Here is a 17,065-nt window from a genome sequence, read left to right as displayed (position 1 = left end):
GTTAACCATCCGACTCTTGATATCAACTCAGGTCATGATACCAATGTTGTGGGATTGAGCCCCACATTGGGCTCCACGCTGAGCGTGGAGCCGGCTTGGGATTCTCTCTCTCCCTCTCTCTGCCCCTGTCCCACTCTCGTTCTCACTCTCACTCTCACTAAAAAACAATGTATAGGGGCTTGGAGAAGTATGAATTATGTCTATAAATCTGTAGTATCTTGGCCCTTGTTTAGGTTCTGCACCTAATATCTACTGAAGTTATGTGCTTGGAATGACTTCCTGTAGAATGTATTGGCTATTCCATGTGTGTGTATATGCCAAAGTGAGTGATTCTGCCCAAACACTTGGCCTCCAATAAAGTTTTCTAGATATCTACTTAATATAGGGAAAGAATTAGCCTTAACATGTTACTTAGTTTGTAGGTCATGAGCAGAGAACTAATGCCAACTTACATGTTAGTTTAGTCTTTACAGACATAGCAGTTCTTCGAGGTCTGCTAAGCCCAGTCTCATTCTCAGCAAAAACTCTGAATTCATATTCAGTAGATTCTAGCAGACCCCCTATTGTGAATTGCCTGTCCTTGATGCGGTCCTTATTGCTCTTCTTCCAGGCACTGTCTCCAGACTGCCTATATTCAACCCAGTATCCAAGGATTTCTTTGCCACCATCACATTCAGGTTTCTCCCATTGTAGAGTGACGCTGTCTTTGGATATTGAAAGAATCTCAAGTTCTCCAGGTTGGCTTGGCTTATCTGAAATATTTTAAAACAATTGAAAAGGGAATCAGCTTTACTGCTGAAATAAAAGAGAAAGACCAAGATGGCTTGCCTCTATGATTTGAAACCCTTTAGAAACTCTCTCCTTACCAAATGGATCTTTGCAAACAACTGGTTCAGAAGCAGGGCTGGTCTCACTTAGGCCAACATCATTCTGTGCAATGATGCGGAACTGATATTCAGCATCAGGAACAAGCCCAGTGACAGTGTACATTGTGGTCGTTATCTGAGTCTTGTTGTGTCTGACCCACTTGTCAGTTGATGTCTCCTTGCGTTCAATGTAGTAGCCTGTGACTCGAGAACCACCATCGTCTTTGGGCCGGGACCAGGACAGGCTGACAGAACTCTTGGTCACATCAAGTACTTCTGGAGGATTGCTTGGAGGCTCTGGAGGATCTGGATATAAAGTAGGAAACGTGTTAAGAGTACAACCCCATATCTTGTAAGCTGATGGCTTACAAAACAAAAGAGTACTGAAAGAATTTTTACAGTGTTGTGGTTGGAAGAGTACTTACTCAGTGGTGTTTTTGGTATGACTGGTTCCTCAGACTTCAAAGGTTTGCTTATGCCAAACTGGTTTTCAGCTGAAACACGGAAATGGTATTCCACATTCTCTTTGAGGCCTTTTACAACCAGAGATGTACCTCGGACTCTGGAATCAATGGTATACCAGGCGGCTTTAGACACTTCTCGTCTCTCAAGAATATAGCCTAAGATGTCGGCACCGCCATCATCGGCAGGGGGTCTCCAACTGACCCTTACAGAGCGAGCTTGTATGTCGTCATATTCAAGTGGCCCTTCAGGAGTGTTGGGATTTCCTATCACCCTGACTTTGATGTAAACAGCCTTCTTGCCACACTTGTTTTCCAGAACCAGGTCATAAGTGCCAGAATCATCCCTGTCTGCTTCTTTGATTACAAGCTCAGTGTGTGTTTCAGAGGTTGCAATCATGGCACGTTTACTAATATCTTGGCCTTCCTTGGTCCATTTACATATTGGGAATGGTTTTCCTTTGATTGGTATGGTAAGTCTGATGACTCCACCTTGTCTTACAAAGATACCTTCTTGGTATCTTTCATCAAGTTCATAATCAGGATATTCTGGGAAAAAAGATCCAGTTACAATTAGCATTTTTGTGGGGTGGATGATAAGAAACAAATCTTAAGACAATCATAGCAGAAAGTAAATGATCGTATGTCTTACCGAGCATTTCAGTGACTTTGACTGTTCCTGGTACCTCAGCAGGCTCCCCAGGTCCACCAGCGTTACAGGCTAGGACCCGGAATCTGTATTCAGCGCCCTGAGGTAGGTGTGTTAGAGTATACTCCCGAATCTTGGTTGGAGTGGTGTTACATTTGGTCCATTCGTGTTGATCTACTTTTTGCATTTCAATCAAATAGCCTGTGACTTTAGATCCTCCTTCATCTTCTGGAACACTCCAGGCCAGGGAGACTGATGTCCTTGTTGTATCAGTAACTCTTGGGTTTTGTGGCTTTCCTGGAGGAGCTGGGAATAAGACAACAACATATTGTTAAAGTTGCTGCAAAGCTGAAAATCGACTGTGCCACCTAACATTCAGTTGTGTAAACATGAACTGTTGGCATTAGAATACACTGTTGTTAAAATTTTATTCATTATTATCAGTTAAAAATACTCAAAACTCTTGCTTTTTCCTTTGTCTTAAATGTGCTTTATTTATGATTACTGCCATATTACGTTCATTATCAGCTTTTAAAGTGCTTTCAGAGATATTGTTCTAAAAATTTAACACTGATATAGGGCATATATTTTAAGTCCCTTTTTTTTTAAAGAGTAGGGAATAGACTCAAGAGGAGAATAAAAAATTACTTGCCAAAAGTTGCTAGGGGCTGGAGCGGGGAGGGGATTGGTGACAAATGAACTTTTTGGGCTGATGAAAGTATTCTGTATTTTTATTGTGGTGGTGGTTATATAACAGGACCTTTTCAAAACTTAGAATTACATATTTCAGAAGGGTAAATTTTACTACATTAAATTATACCTTGATACATTGACTTAATACAAAATGTATTTACCAATTGGATCCATGGCAACGATGGGTTTGGAAGGACGACTTGGTTTTCCGGTCCCTCTCACATTAATGGCTGTGACACGGTGTTCATATTCTAAGCCTTCAATAAGGCCAGTGGAACGGTACCGTGTCATAGTCACTGGTACTTTATTTACACGGACCCATCGATCTGCTCTCACTTCTTTGCGCTCTATAATATATCCAGTCACTTGGGAGCCACCATCATTTTCTGGTGGATACCAAGTCAGTGTCATGCCATCACGGGAGACATCAAATATCTGTAATGTTTCTGGAGGTCCAGGAATACCTGCAGCAAGACAGAGGTAAACACATTATGGCAATGGGAATAAATTAAAATAAAGACGCCTACATTTCTGTGTGTCTTAGCTTTTTAAGTAGTATACAAGGCTTGTGACTCTTTTTCTAATGTTTTCATTTTTGTACTTTTGAGGTTCCTCACTTTCTTCTATTTTATAAACATTTATTAAGCACACATTCTGTATTTTTTTCTGTGACCTAGCTAGTCCCTCTTGCCTCCCTCCCTCCTTCCTTTTTGCCTTCCTCTTCTCTTTCATTAAAACAAAACAAAACAAAAAAACCAAAAAAAAAAAACCAAAAAAAAAACTAACCATGTTGAAAACTTCCAAGAAAATTCAGAAACCTTAGAAAGACCCTGGGGTTAATTCTGTGATCTATTTTTGCTTAGGGCATAGTAAAAACAAATTCCTTTCTGTTAACATTCAGAATAAGGTGGGGAGAATGGGAGACTTAAGGGTCCAAGGACTTACTGATGCTGCTGCGACATTCTATGACCTCAGACTGTAAGTAAGAGCCAATCCCGAAGCGGTTTGTTGCAGCCACACGGAACACATACTCATTGCCTTCAATGAGTCTGGTAAACTTAAATGTCGGTCTAGTCACTGATTCAGACACTGGCAGCCATCCTGGACGATGGGCATCACGTTGTTCTACCACATAACCACTCAGTGGAGCACCACCATCCAATTCAGGTGGTTGCCAGGAAATGGTAATTGAAGTAGCATCAATTTCATCAATCTTAATAGGCCCAGTTGGTGGACCAGGCTTGTCTATGAAAGAGAAAGAAATCCAGGAAGTTAGTTTTCACTTCACATCAAAATTGGGTGACTGAACATCAACAACTTGTGTGTGTCTTTGTCACACATCCTTACCAAGAATGATAACTTTAATGGTCTCTGAAGTAGTTCCAGTTACATTCTTTAATTCAAGTGTATATTCTCCAGTATCTCTGATAGTGGTTTCACGGATGGTTAATTTAGCTACTTTAGTATGAGTTTCAACCGTGACACGCTCTGATTCTCTTAGTTTAGAACCAGCAAAGAACCAGGAAGCAGCAGGAGGTGGGCGACCAGCGATTGGTATCACCAGTTCTACTGGTCTGCCAGCTGGGACATGGATGGTCTTTTGAGGCATTGTAGAAAGATCGATTGTTGGCAATACTGTGAGGAAAGAAAGTAGGCATTTATTCTTAAGCATTATTTCTAATGATGAAGTATCATGAATTCAGAATTTTTATTTTACCTACTATTATTGATATTTTTTGGCAATTTGATACATACCTCTGAGGTCTTTTACAGTTACGGCTGTTACGATCTCTCTTGGTTCTGACACACCTTTCTCATTTTGTGCCCTTACTCTAAATAGGTACTGTTCACCTTCGTTTAAGGAAATAACAGTGTGCTCTAAGACGGTGGGTTTTAAGGTGACAACCTTCATCCATCTCTCAGTGCCAGCTTTGCAGGCCTCAAGAACATATCCAGTGAGTCGGCTACCACCATCGTAGAGTGGTTTTTCCCAGGCAAGAGTAACGGTTGATTTGGTGACATCGACCACTTCTAGCTTTGTAGGCACCAGAGGTACTTCTGAGACCAGAACTGCATCAGATGTTTCACAAGGTTCCCCAATGCCATAAATATTTTCTGGCAGCACTCTGAAATAGTACATGGTTCCTTCTACAAGTCCGGAAATTCGATAAAGTGTCTTGCTGCATTTGGTAGTTACTGTTTTGAATGCTCTCATGGCAGCTTCACGCTTCTCAATAATGTAATTGTTGACAGGAGCTCCACCATCAATTGTGGGAATTTCCCAGGTAATGGTCACAGAATCTCTTGATACTTCCTTAACTCTCACTGAAGGACAGGGACCAGGAGTATCTAAAAAAAAAAAAAAAAAAAAAAATAGAATGGAAGATTCATACTTATTTGCTGATTGGTTGATAGTTTTTTGTTTTTGTTTTTTGTTTTTTTACGGGAAAATGTATTGAACATAGTTTCTCTCTAGAAAGGTGATCAATCATAGGACAAAGTGTAATTTTTTTTTTTTTTGTAAGAAATCTACTCCTGGCATAGTCATTTTTAAGACAAATACTTACCATATACTTTAACAAGGACTGTTGCTGATTTCTTGCCAGATTGATTTTCAGCTTCAATGGTGTATTTTCCAGCATCATACCGGTTAACTTTGTCCACGATAAGTAAAGAGTAGCTGTCAGTGGTGTCAATAATTGCCCGGTTTACAAGGTCAATGCCCTTCTTGCTCCATGTAATGACAGGAGGTGGTCTTCCAGATACAGACACCATCAGGCGCAATGAGGCCCCAGCTCTGATGGTCACGGTCTTCTTTAAATCATCTGCGAGTTCTAGGTCTGGTATTTCTGGAAAGTAAATGTCAAAATTTAATTAATTCATGAGCAGGTATGATGAGAAAATAATTCACCTAAAAGCTTATATTACAAATACCTAGTCTCTCCACAGGCTCAATTTCAGCAGTTGACTCGCTGTATTCACTCATACCCTTCACATTCACAGCAGCAACCCTGAAGGAGTATTTCTGGCCCATTTTAAGATCTGGCACGGTGAATTCAGTATTTCTTATTGTGGCATTGGTATGCACTCGGTACCACTGATCGGTGTCTTTCTCTTGCATTTCAAGAACATATCCCGTGATGTCAGTGCCACCATCATACATGGGCTTGGTCCATGCCAAACTAATGCTGTACTTGGTGGTATCCACAACTCTTGGAGCAGAAGGTGGTCCAGGGGTATCTATGGAATTTAAAAAGGGGGATTCAGACATGATACAAATAAGGAAGTTTTGAGGTTTGTATTTTTGGTTTTCGAGACTCACAAGTGCATTATTCTCCCCCAACCCCACCAGTATTTCAAAAGGTCTTTTAATGTTGTAATTAAGGTTTAAGAAAAAAACCCTATAATTTATTAAATTCAGTATTTCCAAAGGCCTTTATTTAGTAAAGGATTAAAAATTTAAAAAGTGGGATTCATTAAAGATGTATCCTTACGGGCCGTAAGAAACACAAGTTAACTTATAATCTTTGCATCTTAACCCACAAGTATGTGGTTAACTGATCTTTCTTCTGATTCTTCTATCCCCAGAAGTGTAAGGCATTATTGTTCTTTGTTAGCACTCACCAAGATAATCTGTGTAATTTAGCTCTTCTGCTAATATAGGGCAGCACTGTATGCTATATCATTATCCTCATCATTATTGAATTTAAAAAATTACACTTTCTTAGAAAGCTAGATGGTTTTCTTCTTGCTACTTTGGCTAGCTATTCTGGGTTCTTCTAGTTCAGCTCATTGCTTAACATACCTGTTCTCAGGGACTTTTCCTTAGTTGCTCAGCTTTCACGGTGTTAATATCACTTGTTACCTCTATGTTTCTAGTGAGTACAGGAATTGGTTTCTTCTACTTCCCCTATTCAGCCACAGTGGTTTACTCTTTAGTCATTGAGCTCAAACTCTGTTCAAGGATTTGTCACTCATTTTTGAAGGTCTTGTGACAATAATTTTGTTAGGTACTTATTAAAATACTAAACTTTATGCTCTTCTTAAAAGAGACTTTTTTTTCTTTTTAGTAGTTATCACTATACCACATTTTTTCCATTCTTAGGAATATTTATAAAATATATTTCTTTTGTATTAGTAGTAAAATAATTTATTTTTTACATAGACTAGAAAATATTGCAATAATTTTCAACAATGTAACTGCTAACTTATCAATGGAAGTAGTAGTTAAAATGTTCTGACTTGGCTATGCTTAAGATCTCTCTAAAAAGCATATGCTTTTCTAGATCATTCATAAATTCAAGAAGGTCTTGGAAATGGTATGTTGGAAAATTATTTGTAACATGGTTTTGATGGGCATTAGGTTAATGCGTGATTCTTAGAACTCACATGATGGTTCTCTGCATGAGATAAAGTTGGAAGCTTCACTGGGTTCACTGTTACCAGCGGCATTCACTGCGGTCACCCGGAACTGGTAATCACAACCTTCCATGAGGCCAGTAACCTTCAGCCTGGTATCATATATCACATAGTCTTTGTTGACACGTGTCCAGCGCAAGCTCTTTTTCTCACGTTTGTCTACTAGGTAGTTGCTGATCTCATTGCCACCATCAGATTCAGGTTTTGCCCACTGAATGATGATATGCTCTTTGCCAGCCCCAACTTCTTCAGGTATGCCAGGTTGTGATGGAATAGCTGTTTATATTTTTATGAAAATAAGGATGGTCAGAATTATACAAAATCACTGTTGATATGATTGTCCTCCTCTCCCCCGATCCCATTATATTTAACTACCAAGTTGTTTAAAAGTGTTAATACTCACTGAATGAGTTTCTGGCTACGATTGGCCCTGATTCAACAGGCACACCAGGGCCGTATTTGTTTACTGCCCGCACTCGGAATATGTATTCATTGTTCTTGATGAGTCTGGTAACCACATGGGATAGTGTTGGGCATTCGGCTTCAACAATCACCCAGTTGAGCCTGCTGGTCTCACGTCTTTCCACGATGTAGTGAGTTATTTCTGCTCCTCCATCTTCCTGAGGAAGGCTCCAGGCTAAAGTGCACTTTTCCTCTGTTACTCTGCTGACAGTGAGATTTCCACATGGGCCAGGGGAATCTGAAACAAGTGTAATGGCAAGCAACGATTAAGATCTTTTTTTCTACCCACACTTAAAAATGCTATAAAAAATAAAAGAACATTTGACATGCTTACCAAGGACTTTGACCATGACAGACACGGCCTTGGTCCCACTGGCATTCTTCACTGTTAAAGTGTATTTTCCACTGTCACTTCTGTCACAGAACTTGATCACAGCAGTTGCTCGTTTGCCTGTATACTGCAGAGAGACTTTCTCACAGAGATCTAGTTCCTTGTCTCCTTTGGTCCAGATAATTTTGGGTTCAGGTTTGCCACCAACTGCAGCATCAAGGACAAGATCTGAGCCTGCTCTTATGGTAACCAGATCACCCTGTAATCTGGCATCCAGTTCAGCTTTGGGTGGAGCTGTCATGGGCAAAAATAGATGTGAATAAATATAGGACAGTTTATTTTCATATAAATTGTGATAATTTAAAAGGAGAACACGAACATTGAAAAAATTTTTTTACCATATTCATCTCGGCAAGTGACAGGGCCTGTAGATTCTGATCCTTTGCTAATTACTCCTGCTGCATTCTTAGCCAACACACGGAATTCATAAGTGTCTCCTTCACTGAGAGCAGTCACAGTGAAGAAATTGTCAGATACGATGGTATAGTTGCACTTTAGCCAGCGACCATCTCCAACCTCACTGACTGGCTTACGCTCAATGATGTAGCCCACGACCTTGCTGCCTCCATCATATACTGGGGCAGACCAAATCAGTGACACTGTTGATCTTGTAACATCTGTCACCTCTGGTCTTCCTGGTGCATCTGGAAGGGATGCAAAAATGAAGTTAAAAAATACAATTCTGAATTTTAGTACCAGTAATAATGATGATAATAAATGAATGTACCGATTAAATATTGATACATACCAACTGGGTTTTGAGCCATCATAGGTCTTGAAGCCTCACTGGCTTTGCTAACACCTGCAGCATTGAGTGCATATGTTCGGAACTGATATTCTAGTCCTTCTACCAAACCAGTCACTTTGTAGTTACACTCTAAGCATGGCACTTTGTTTTCTTTCACCCAAAGAATGGTGTTACGTTCTTTCTTCTCAACCCAGTAGCCAATGACTTTACTGCCACCATCATGGTAGGGTTCTTCCCAACGAATAGACATGGCATTGGCAGACACATAGTAGACTTCAGGTCTTGTAGGAGCACTTGGTGGGACTAAATATAAATAAAGGTATCAAATATGAATACAGTTTTATAAAATTCAAGGGAAATATTTAATAATGGACTTCGAAATATTCTTATTTTTCTTACCGAATGGATGCTCAGCAACTATTGGTGCTGATTCCAGAGGCTTGCTGACACCAAATCTGTTCTCTGAACTGACACGGAAAGAATATTCCATGTATTTTGTGAGATGAGTGACTTTAATCTGAGTGCGCTTGACACTGGAATTGACAAGCTGCCAAGCTGTTGTACCTGATTCACGCTTTTCAACTATGTAATTAGTAATGTCAGTGCCTCCGTCATCTTTAGGTTCAGCCCATGATAGGACACATGACTCAGCCGAGACAGATGAGACCTCAATGGGGCCAGTTACTGGACCTGGCCTTCCAATGACCACGACTGTGATGGTAAATGTTTTAACACCAGCTGTATTTTCCAGGGTCAAGAAGTATCTTCCAGAGTCACCTCTCATGCTGTCCTTTACAGACAGGGTGGTTCTGTCCTTTGTTGTTGTGATACTCACTCGATCTGTGTCCTTAAGTCTCATTTCTTCAAGCTTCCATGTTACTTTAGGAGCAGGACGACCAGTGATTGGAACATCAATGGTAAATGTGCTTCCTGCTTTGCAAGTTATGAGCTGATTAGTAATTCCAGTGAGATCAGCAGTGGGCTCAATTTGAGGCTCCTTGATGATGACAGAAGAGAAGGCTTCTCTGGGTTCACTGTAGCCAGCGTCATTTTTGGCCTTCACACGGAATTCATATTCAGTGTTCTCAACAAGGCGCTCCACTGTGTAAGTCAGCTGTTTGGTGTGACCAGCCTCAACCCAGAAGTCAGATCCCTTTTGTCTCATTTCAAGGAGGTAGCCAGTGATCCGGCTGCCTCCATCATGGTCAGGTTTAAGCCAAGCTAAGACTGCAGAGGATTTACTTGTGTCAATGATATCAAGTCTCTTAGGTGGAGCAGGCTGTTCTGTGGCTATGATTGGTTCTGGCATCTCATAGGGTTCACCTACACCATACTCATTTTCTGCAGAAACACGGAAATAGTATGGAACACCTTCTGCCAGGTCACTGACCTTGAAGATCTGACGAGTGCATTTTTCGCTGATAACCTGCCAGCTACGACGACTTGCTTCTCGTTTTTCTACCACATAATGATGGATTCGGGCACCACCATCAAGGATAGGAGCATCCCACATCAGTGTAACAGATCCGCGGTTCACATCCTTGAAAGTGATTGGGCCAGGTGGACCTGGAGAGTCTAGCACCTTTACAGTGAATGTGATTGACTTGCTACCACTGTTATTTTCTACAGTGAGGGTGTATTTCCCTGCATCATTTCTGTTGCAGTTTTCCACGGTGAGGGTGCTGAAGGAGTCTGTTGTATGGATATCAGCCCGAATGCTGAGGTTAGAGTCAGGTTTGCTCCATACAGCTGTAGGTGTAGGTCTACCCTTGTAGGCAATGAAGAGGCGAATACTGGCCCCAGCTCTAACGACATGAGTCTGCTTGAAGTTCGCATCGATATCTAACTCAGGAGCTGTTAACCGGTCAACTGCTTTAATTGCACCGGTCGCTTCACTGCTGTCTCCTTTTCCGGCACCATTGACAGCACTAACCCGGAATTTGTATTCTTCACCTGCCTGTAGATCAGTGACTGTATATCTTGTTTTCACACATGCCTCTGCATTTACCTTGTGCCAGTCTCCCAAGTCAGCCTTGCACATTTCAATAATATATCCAATTATTTCCATGCCTCCATCAAACACTGGCCTAGACCATTCTAAGCTCACAGTTGTCTTGGATGTATCTGTCACTTTGACCACAGTGGGAGCACTTGGTGGGCTGACTGGCTCTCTACATTTGATTAGTCTTGAGATACCGCTTGCAGGTCCTATTCCTGCATCATTTTCAGCCATGACATGGAACTCATACTCATTGCCCTCTATCAGGCCAGTGACTTTGTATCTTGTCTCAGAGATTGGTCGTTTGCTGATCACTTTCACCCATCGTGTGCTCTTCTTTTCTCTCCTTTCGAGGATATAATGTTGAATTTCGTTGCCACCATCTGATTCTGGCCTTGTCCATGTCAGCGTAATGCTATTGCCTGTTACATTACTAGGTTCTGGAGTGCCAGGAGCATCAGGAATAGCTGTGAAATGAAAAAAAATTAGACATGTTTGGTTGGAAGTTAATCTTTTGACATTATACCACTTAGTGAAAACAGACACTTACTGTATTGTATTTGAGCAACCACTGGGTCAGAATCAAGTGGCCTCCCAACACCAAACTTGTTGACTGCAGAAACACGGAATTGGTATTCATTGCCACTTATTAGTTTTGTGGCAGTATAGCTGTGGGCTTGACAATTATCTTCAATTAGTGCCCAAGCAAGTCTGCTGGTTTCCCGTTTTTCAATGATGTAGTGAGTGATGGGAGCACAGCCATCATTGAGAGGAGCATCCCACCACAGAGTCATCTTCTCGCCAGTAATATTGGTGAATCTTATTGGCCCAACTACTTTTCCTGGTGTATCTATAAGAAAAAGTTTCCAGAGTTAATTTATCCCTCTCTATTAAAATGCAACCAGGCATGTCTCTACCCCAAGACTTGTAAATGGCAAGATTAAGAAGCTATTTCAGAAGTACCTTGTACTTTAACTTTAATTTCTGCTTTTGTGGAGCCCGATGCGTTTTTGGCTTCCACACTATATACACCACGATGGTCCCGGGTAGCATCTCTAACAAAAAGGCTGGTGGATCCAAGGACATCAGTTATTTCCATATTCATCTTCTTTTCAATTTCTACTCCATCTCTGAACCAAGTTACTCGAGGTACTGGACGTCCCTGCACCAAAGCTTTAATTCTAAGGCTCTCTCCAGACTTAATAATGATGCCATCAAAGTACTCAGGGCCAAACTCTACGGTTGGTGGAACTACAAAAAAAAAAAAAAAAAGAAAAGAAATGATATGTGTTAGTTTGGCTTAATAAAAACATAAATGTGTTTTTCATTAGCACCATCCTAAAGCATAGAAGGTAATGTTTATCCTGTGTTACCAAGGGCTATTATGAAAGTAGGATTGATAATTGAGAATTTAGATTACGGGGTTGAACATCTGCATGCTATTAGGTTATCTCCTTTTTATGTCTGTCATGTTATTAATTTGCATTGCCACTTATAAAAAGAGAAGAAACATTTGTAGATCGCTTACTTCCTAATGCTGCTGTATAGTCAAACAAGTTCCTATAAGAGGTCATCAGCTGCACTCAAGCAAAATGCTGATTGTACTGCTGGGTGTATATTGTATTTTAGTAACTTCGTAAAGCTTGACAGTTATTCTCGAGAGTGTTTTTCTTTACTATAAATGACTGAAATCAAAACTAAGAATTCATTCCCACTTGCATGCTATTTATATGGGAATGAAGCAAAACCATAGTCATGGTAAAAAGAATTGATGCCAATGTTGTTTTTCCTTCTCTTCATCTGAAAGGTAGAAAATCTAATCCATCCACTTAACAACCCTGGGTAATCTGCATGAAATGAGATTCCTGCTCCCCCTTTTACAGACCAGGGGCCACAAGTATCTTTAAAAAAGTGTGAATGCTTTTAATCATATTTGGAAATCAGTTGTAAATGCTTACCATTTTCATCTCTTGTCATGATAATGCCAGAAGACTGTGAGGGCGGACTTATGGTTCCAACAGCATTTCTTGCAATTATTCTGAACTCATATCGATCCCCAGGACTAAGTCCTGTGACTGTGTACTGACATTCACTGACGTCAGTAAAGTTGCATCTGACCCAACGATCGCTCCCTTGCCGTTTCTCAATGCTGTAGGCCACAATCTTACTGCCTCCATCACGCAATGGTGGGTTCCACTTAAGTGTGATGGTTTCCCGGGTAACATCAATATAGTCAGGAGTGCCAGGTGGGTCTAAAAAATTATATGGAAATTAAATGCATCATTTCTGTAACCAATTCTTCATTAGCAATGGGAGAAAAGTAAAGTGAATAAATCCATCAAACTCATTTTAATTTCAATTTTTTGTAGCATGGGTCTTTAAAAAGAACTTTAAATTATTTTATTAGACTGACTTAAAATCATTTCTTTTGCTTTATTTGACCAGCACTCTAGTGATCAGAAGATATGTGGGAAGGTGATACGTGGAAGAAAAGCAGTGTGTGATTTATTTGTTAGTGACATATTCACTTGCTGAATTAAATATGCTTGAATAATATTCACTTACTTACCTACTGGGGAAACAGCTAACGTAAATTTGCTTGGGTCACTGGGCGAGCTTAGGCCAGCAGAATTTTCAGCATATACACGGAACTGGTAATCTAGGCCTTCCATTAGTCCAGTAGCTCTATATTCTCTTCCAGATATAGGTGTTGTATTAACTCTTTGCCAGAGGATGCTGTTTCTTTCTTTCTTTTCAACATGGAATCCAGTAACTGCTGAACCACCATCGTAAGCTGGAGCATCCCAAGTTAGTGACATGCCATCAGAAGTCACATTGTATATAACTGGCTTTCCTGGGGGGCCAGGAATCCTGAACTGGTGTTTTGCCACAATAATGTTTGAGACAAGTGGCTGGCTGACTCCATATCTGTTTTCTGCCCTAACTCTAAACTGGTATTCAGCATCTTTGATTAGATTAGGAACTTTGAAAGTTGTCCTGGCAACACTTGAACACACCATCTTCCAATTAGTTTGTGAAGCTTCCCGCTTCTCAATGCTGTAACAAGTGATTTCTCCTCCTCCGTGATCTTCAGGCACGTCCCATGACATGATGACACTGTCAGCCTTGATTTCATCAAATCGAATGGGCCCTTTGGGCTTTGATGGTGGGCCAAGTGTGATGATTGTAATGGGAAATGAGTTTCTACAAACTGCATTATCAAGAATAATGGTGTATTTCCCTCCATTCTCCTTCTTGACATGCTTAATATTCAAAGTAATTTTGTTTTCGGTTTTACTGTAACGAACATACTCGCTTTCTTTCAATGGCAAACCATCTTTCAGCCAACTGATGGATGGTTTGGGTTTTCCTTTATAAGGTAATTCCAGGTGCACATTATGCCCAATTCTCACAGCGACTTGTGCCCCAGGGATTTCTGACAGGTCAACTTCAGGTGTAATTATAAGTTCTTTCACTGTAATTGGCCCAATAGTGACAGCATCACTCAGTCCTTTCTCATTTTTGGCAGACACTCTGAATTCCAGCACTGACTGTTCCTTAAGTTGGCCAACTTCAATTTCACAGGTCTTACTTATGCCAGCATGTGACCATATTTGTTCACCTTTACCTTTTCTTTCCACAACATATTCTGTGATGACACTACCACCATCAAAGTCAGGCTTGGTCCAGTGCAGGGTAACAGATGTCTTTGTGGAGTCTTTCACTGAGAGATCCCGTATAGGAGCTGGTACTTCAGCAGCTTTCACCGGCTCTGTAGTGTCACAGGGTTCCCCAATTCCAATTTCATTTTCTGCAAGAACTCTGAAGAAGAATGGAGTTTTCTCTGACAAATCTGTTATCTTAAAGGATGTACTAGAACATTTGTGTGACACTGAAGACCATGTTCTCTTGGTGGCATCTCTCTTTTCAATGATATAATTAATTATGGGAGATCCTCCATCAATGAGAGGAGGATCCCAGAACAAAGTGACTGTGCCTCGAGAAACATGTTTAACCTGTAGTTTCTGGCAGGCAGCTGGTGTATCAAGCACTTTAACACTCACAGTCGAAGACTTTGGTTGACCAACACCATTTTCAATTGTAAGAATATATTTTCCTGTATCATTGCGAGTGACTTGAGGAATAATTAGTAATGAAGATGAATCAGTGTTTTGAATGTTGTATCTGGCATCACTGCCCAGATTCTTCTCATCTTTTCTCCACGTGACAGTAGGTGGAGGTCTGCCTTTAAAGGGAATCAACACGTGTACATCTTCACCGGCTTTAGCTATAACAGAGGTTCTGAGAGCCACATCTAGGTCGATCTCTGGTTCCTCTGTAGAAACAAAATGGACATACGTTTTGAATTTTAAAGCAAGAAAATGAATGATTTCTTAGCAGCACTCTAATAAAAATAAACACACAACCATACCAGTAGGTACATACCAAGTATATCTTTAGCTTGAACAGGTTCAGTCATTTCTATAGGTTCCCCTTGTCCAGCACAGTTTATAGCAGATACCTGGAAGTAGTAGTTGACACCAGGTTTCAGGTTAGATACCACATATTCTGTAGTTCTGACCTCTCCCTTGGTAGAGACAACAGTCCATTCCTCTTCCTCTCCTTGTCTCATCGCAACAACATATCCGGTAACAGCGCTGCCTCCATCATAGACAGGTTTACTCCAGCCAAGAGTGATGGACGATTTGGTTGAATCTGCAATTCTTATCTTAGCTGGTGGGCCTGGAGGGTCTGGAATGACCATTCATAATACCACAATTACACAATCATGTACAATTTAGTGACCTCAAAGAGACATAGCGAAGATGCAGCATTTATGAGCACTTACCAATAGGATCAGCAGCTTTGTAGAAGTCAGATGGTTCAGAAAATGGACCCTGACCAGCAGCATTTACAGCACAAACTCGGTATTGGTAGTCATTGTTTTCTGTGAGTCCTGTCACTTTCTCTCTGGTGTCACGGATAGTCTCCTTTAGGACTTTAAACCATCCTAGGCTTTTCTTGTCTCTTTTCTCAAGGAAATAGCCACTCACTTCACTACCACCATCAGCAATTGGCCTGCTCCAGACAACAGTCATTGAATTCTTGGTAATCTGTGTCACCTCTGGTACGCCTGGAGGTCCAGGAGTAACTATTTAAAAAGAAAAGGAAAAGGAGTTTGAAGGATCAACACCACTGATAAATTCATTTTCAAGAATAGTAGTTTTACTTATTATACTTTCCACCTTTTGAAAAGGATGATAATGAGGGGAGATGTGAGATAAAAGAAAATCAAAATCATTCTAAGAAAACATATTCACAAACTAGCAGAATAGTTTATTTGTAAAATATTCAAGCATTTGATTTCAGTTTCCTAATGAAATTATGTCTCACCAAATGCATTCTTTGCTACCACTGGATCAGATTCCAGTGGATCGCCAATTCCATATTTGTTCACGGCTCGAACCCGGAAGATGTATTCATTTCCTTTGATAATTTTGGTGGTTGTAATGATGCACTCTTCCAAATTTTCGGACACCATAGACCACACAACACGGCTTGTCTCACGTTTTTCCACGATGTAGTGAGTGATTTTTGCGCCGCCATCATCTGCTGGCGGGCGCCAGAGAAGAGTTATCTTTTCAGCAGTGACCGTCTTGAATTCAATTGGTCCACCTGGAGGTCCTGGTTTGTCTGTTAATGAAAGAATGAAACAATATGTCAGTACTTTTTAGAAGACTACTCATTTAAAATTGCTAAGTTTTAGATAATAAAATATGATGTTGTCCTATAATCAGCACCTACCAAGGATCTGCACTCTGATGGTGGCTGAGGCTGAGCCCATGGCATTCCTTAGTTTTAATTCATAGATTCCACTATTAAGGCGATTTGCATCTTTGATGAGTATAGATGCAAGGTCAGTGGTATTTTCAACACACACCAGTGCATTGGTTTGTAACTCTTTATCATCTTTGTACCACTCAATTGTAGGCTCAGGTTTCCCAGAAATGCCAGCTCTGAGCTTCACAGCTGTACCTGCTCTATATTTGACAACTTCTGTATATTCTAGAGGCAAATCAATTACAGGTCCACCTGCAAGAGAAACAGATGAGAAATATTTAAAGGATCACAAGGATGGAAAAAATAATTGCAACTTCAAAGTAAGGCCATTGGTCTTTATTAAGTAATATAGTACTTTTTTTTTTTTTACATGGTAGTTCTAATTTTATTTACCTATTATTTTAAATTTTTTGTTTTTAATGTTTTTGTTTTATTTTTAAATAATGTTTTAATAATGTTTTAATGTTTTATTTTTGAGGTGGACAGAGCATGAGCAGGGGAGGGGCAGAAAGAGAGGGAGACACAGAATCGGAAGC

General features: G+C 40.4%; 1 protein-coding gene across 1 annotated transcript in view; it reads right to left on the bottom strand.

Moving 5' to 3' along the window:
- TTN (titin) overlaps window positions 1–17,065 on the bottom strand; it is a 276,115-nt gene that overhangs the window by 12,674 nt on the left and 246,376 nt on the right. The window contains exons 289-312 of the mRNA XM_078451133.2: window positions 16,494–16,781; window positions 16,083–16,382; window positions 15,538–15,840; window positions 15,135–15,440; window positions 13,258–15,024; window positions 12,647–12,940; window positions 11,652–11,939; window positions 11,239–11,538; window positions 9,089–11,155; window positions 8,690–8,992; window positions 8,280–8,585; window positions 7,885–8,175; window positions 7,492–7,788; window positions 7,059–7,364; window positions 5,604–5,909; window positions 5,237–5,518; window positions 4,425–5,018; window positions 4,017–4,304; window positions 3,615–3,914; window positions 2,831–3,133; window positions 1,980–2,282; window positions 1,292–1,876; window positions 867–1,172; window positions 453–752 (exon numbers count right to left, since the gene is read on the bottom strand). Of these exons, the coding sequence (XP_078307259.2) occupies window positions 453–752; window positions 867–1,172; window positions 1,292–1,876; window positions 1,980–2,282; window positions 2,831–3,133; window positions 3,615–3,914; window positions 4,017–4,304; window positions 4,425–5,018; window positions 5,237–5,518; window positions 5,604–5,909; window positions 7,059–7,364; window positions 7,492–7,788; window positions 7,885–8,175; window positions 8,280–8,585; window positions 8,690–8,992; window positions 9,089–11,155; window positions 11,239–11,538; window positions 11,652–11,939; window positions 12,647–12,940; window positions 13,258–15,024; window positions 15,135–15,440; window positions 15,538–15,840; window positions 16,083–16,382; window positions 16,494–16,781 (10,983 nt within the window). The remainder of the gene's footprint in view (window positions 1–452; window positions 753–866; window positions 1,173–1,291; window positions 1,877–1,979; window positions 2,283–2,830; window positions 3,134–3,614; window positions 3,915–4,016; window positions 4,305–4,424; window positions 5,019–5,236; window positions 5,519–5,603; window positions 5,910–7,058; window positions 7,365–7,491; window positions 7,789–7,884; window positions 8,176–8,279; window positions 8,586–8,689; window positions 8,993–9,088; window positions 11,156–11,238; window positions 11,539–11,651; window positions 11,940–12,646; window positions 12,941–13,257; window positions 15,025–15,134; window positions 15,441–15,537; window positions 15,841–16,082; window positions 16,383–16,493; window positions 16,782–17,065) is intronic.

This window comes from Panthera onca, chromosome C1, assembly GCF_046562875.1.
Source record: "Panthera onca isolate mPanOnc1 chromosome C1, mPanOnc1 haplotype 2, whole genome shotgun sequence".
Classification (NCBI taxonomy): Eukaryota; Metazoa; Chordata; class Mammalia; order Carnivora; family Felidae; genus Panthera; species Panthera onca.
Note: the sequence above shows the minus strand (reverse complement) of the source record. Positions and strands in the feature narration are given on the sequence as shown.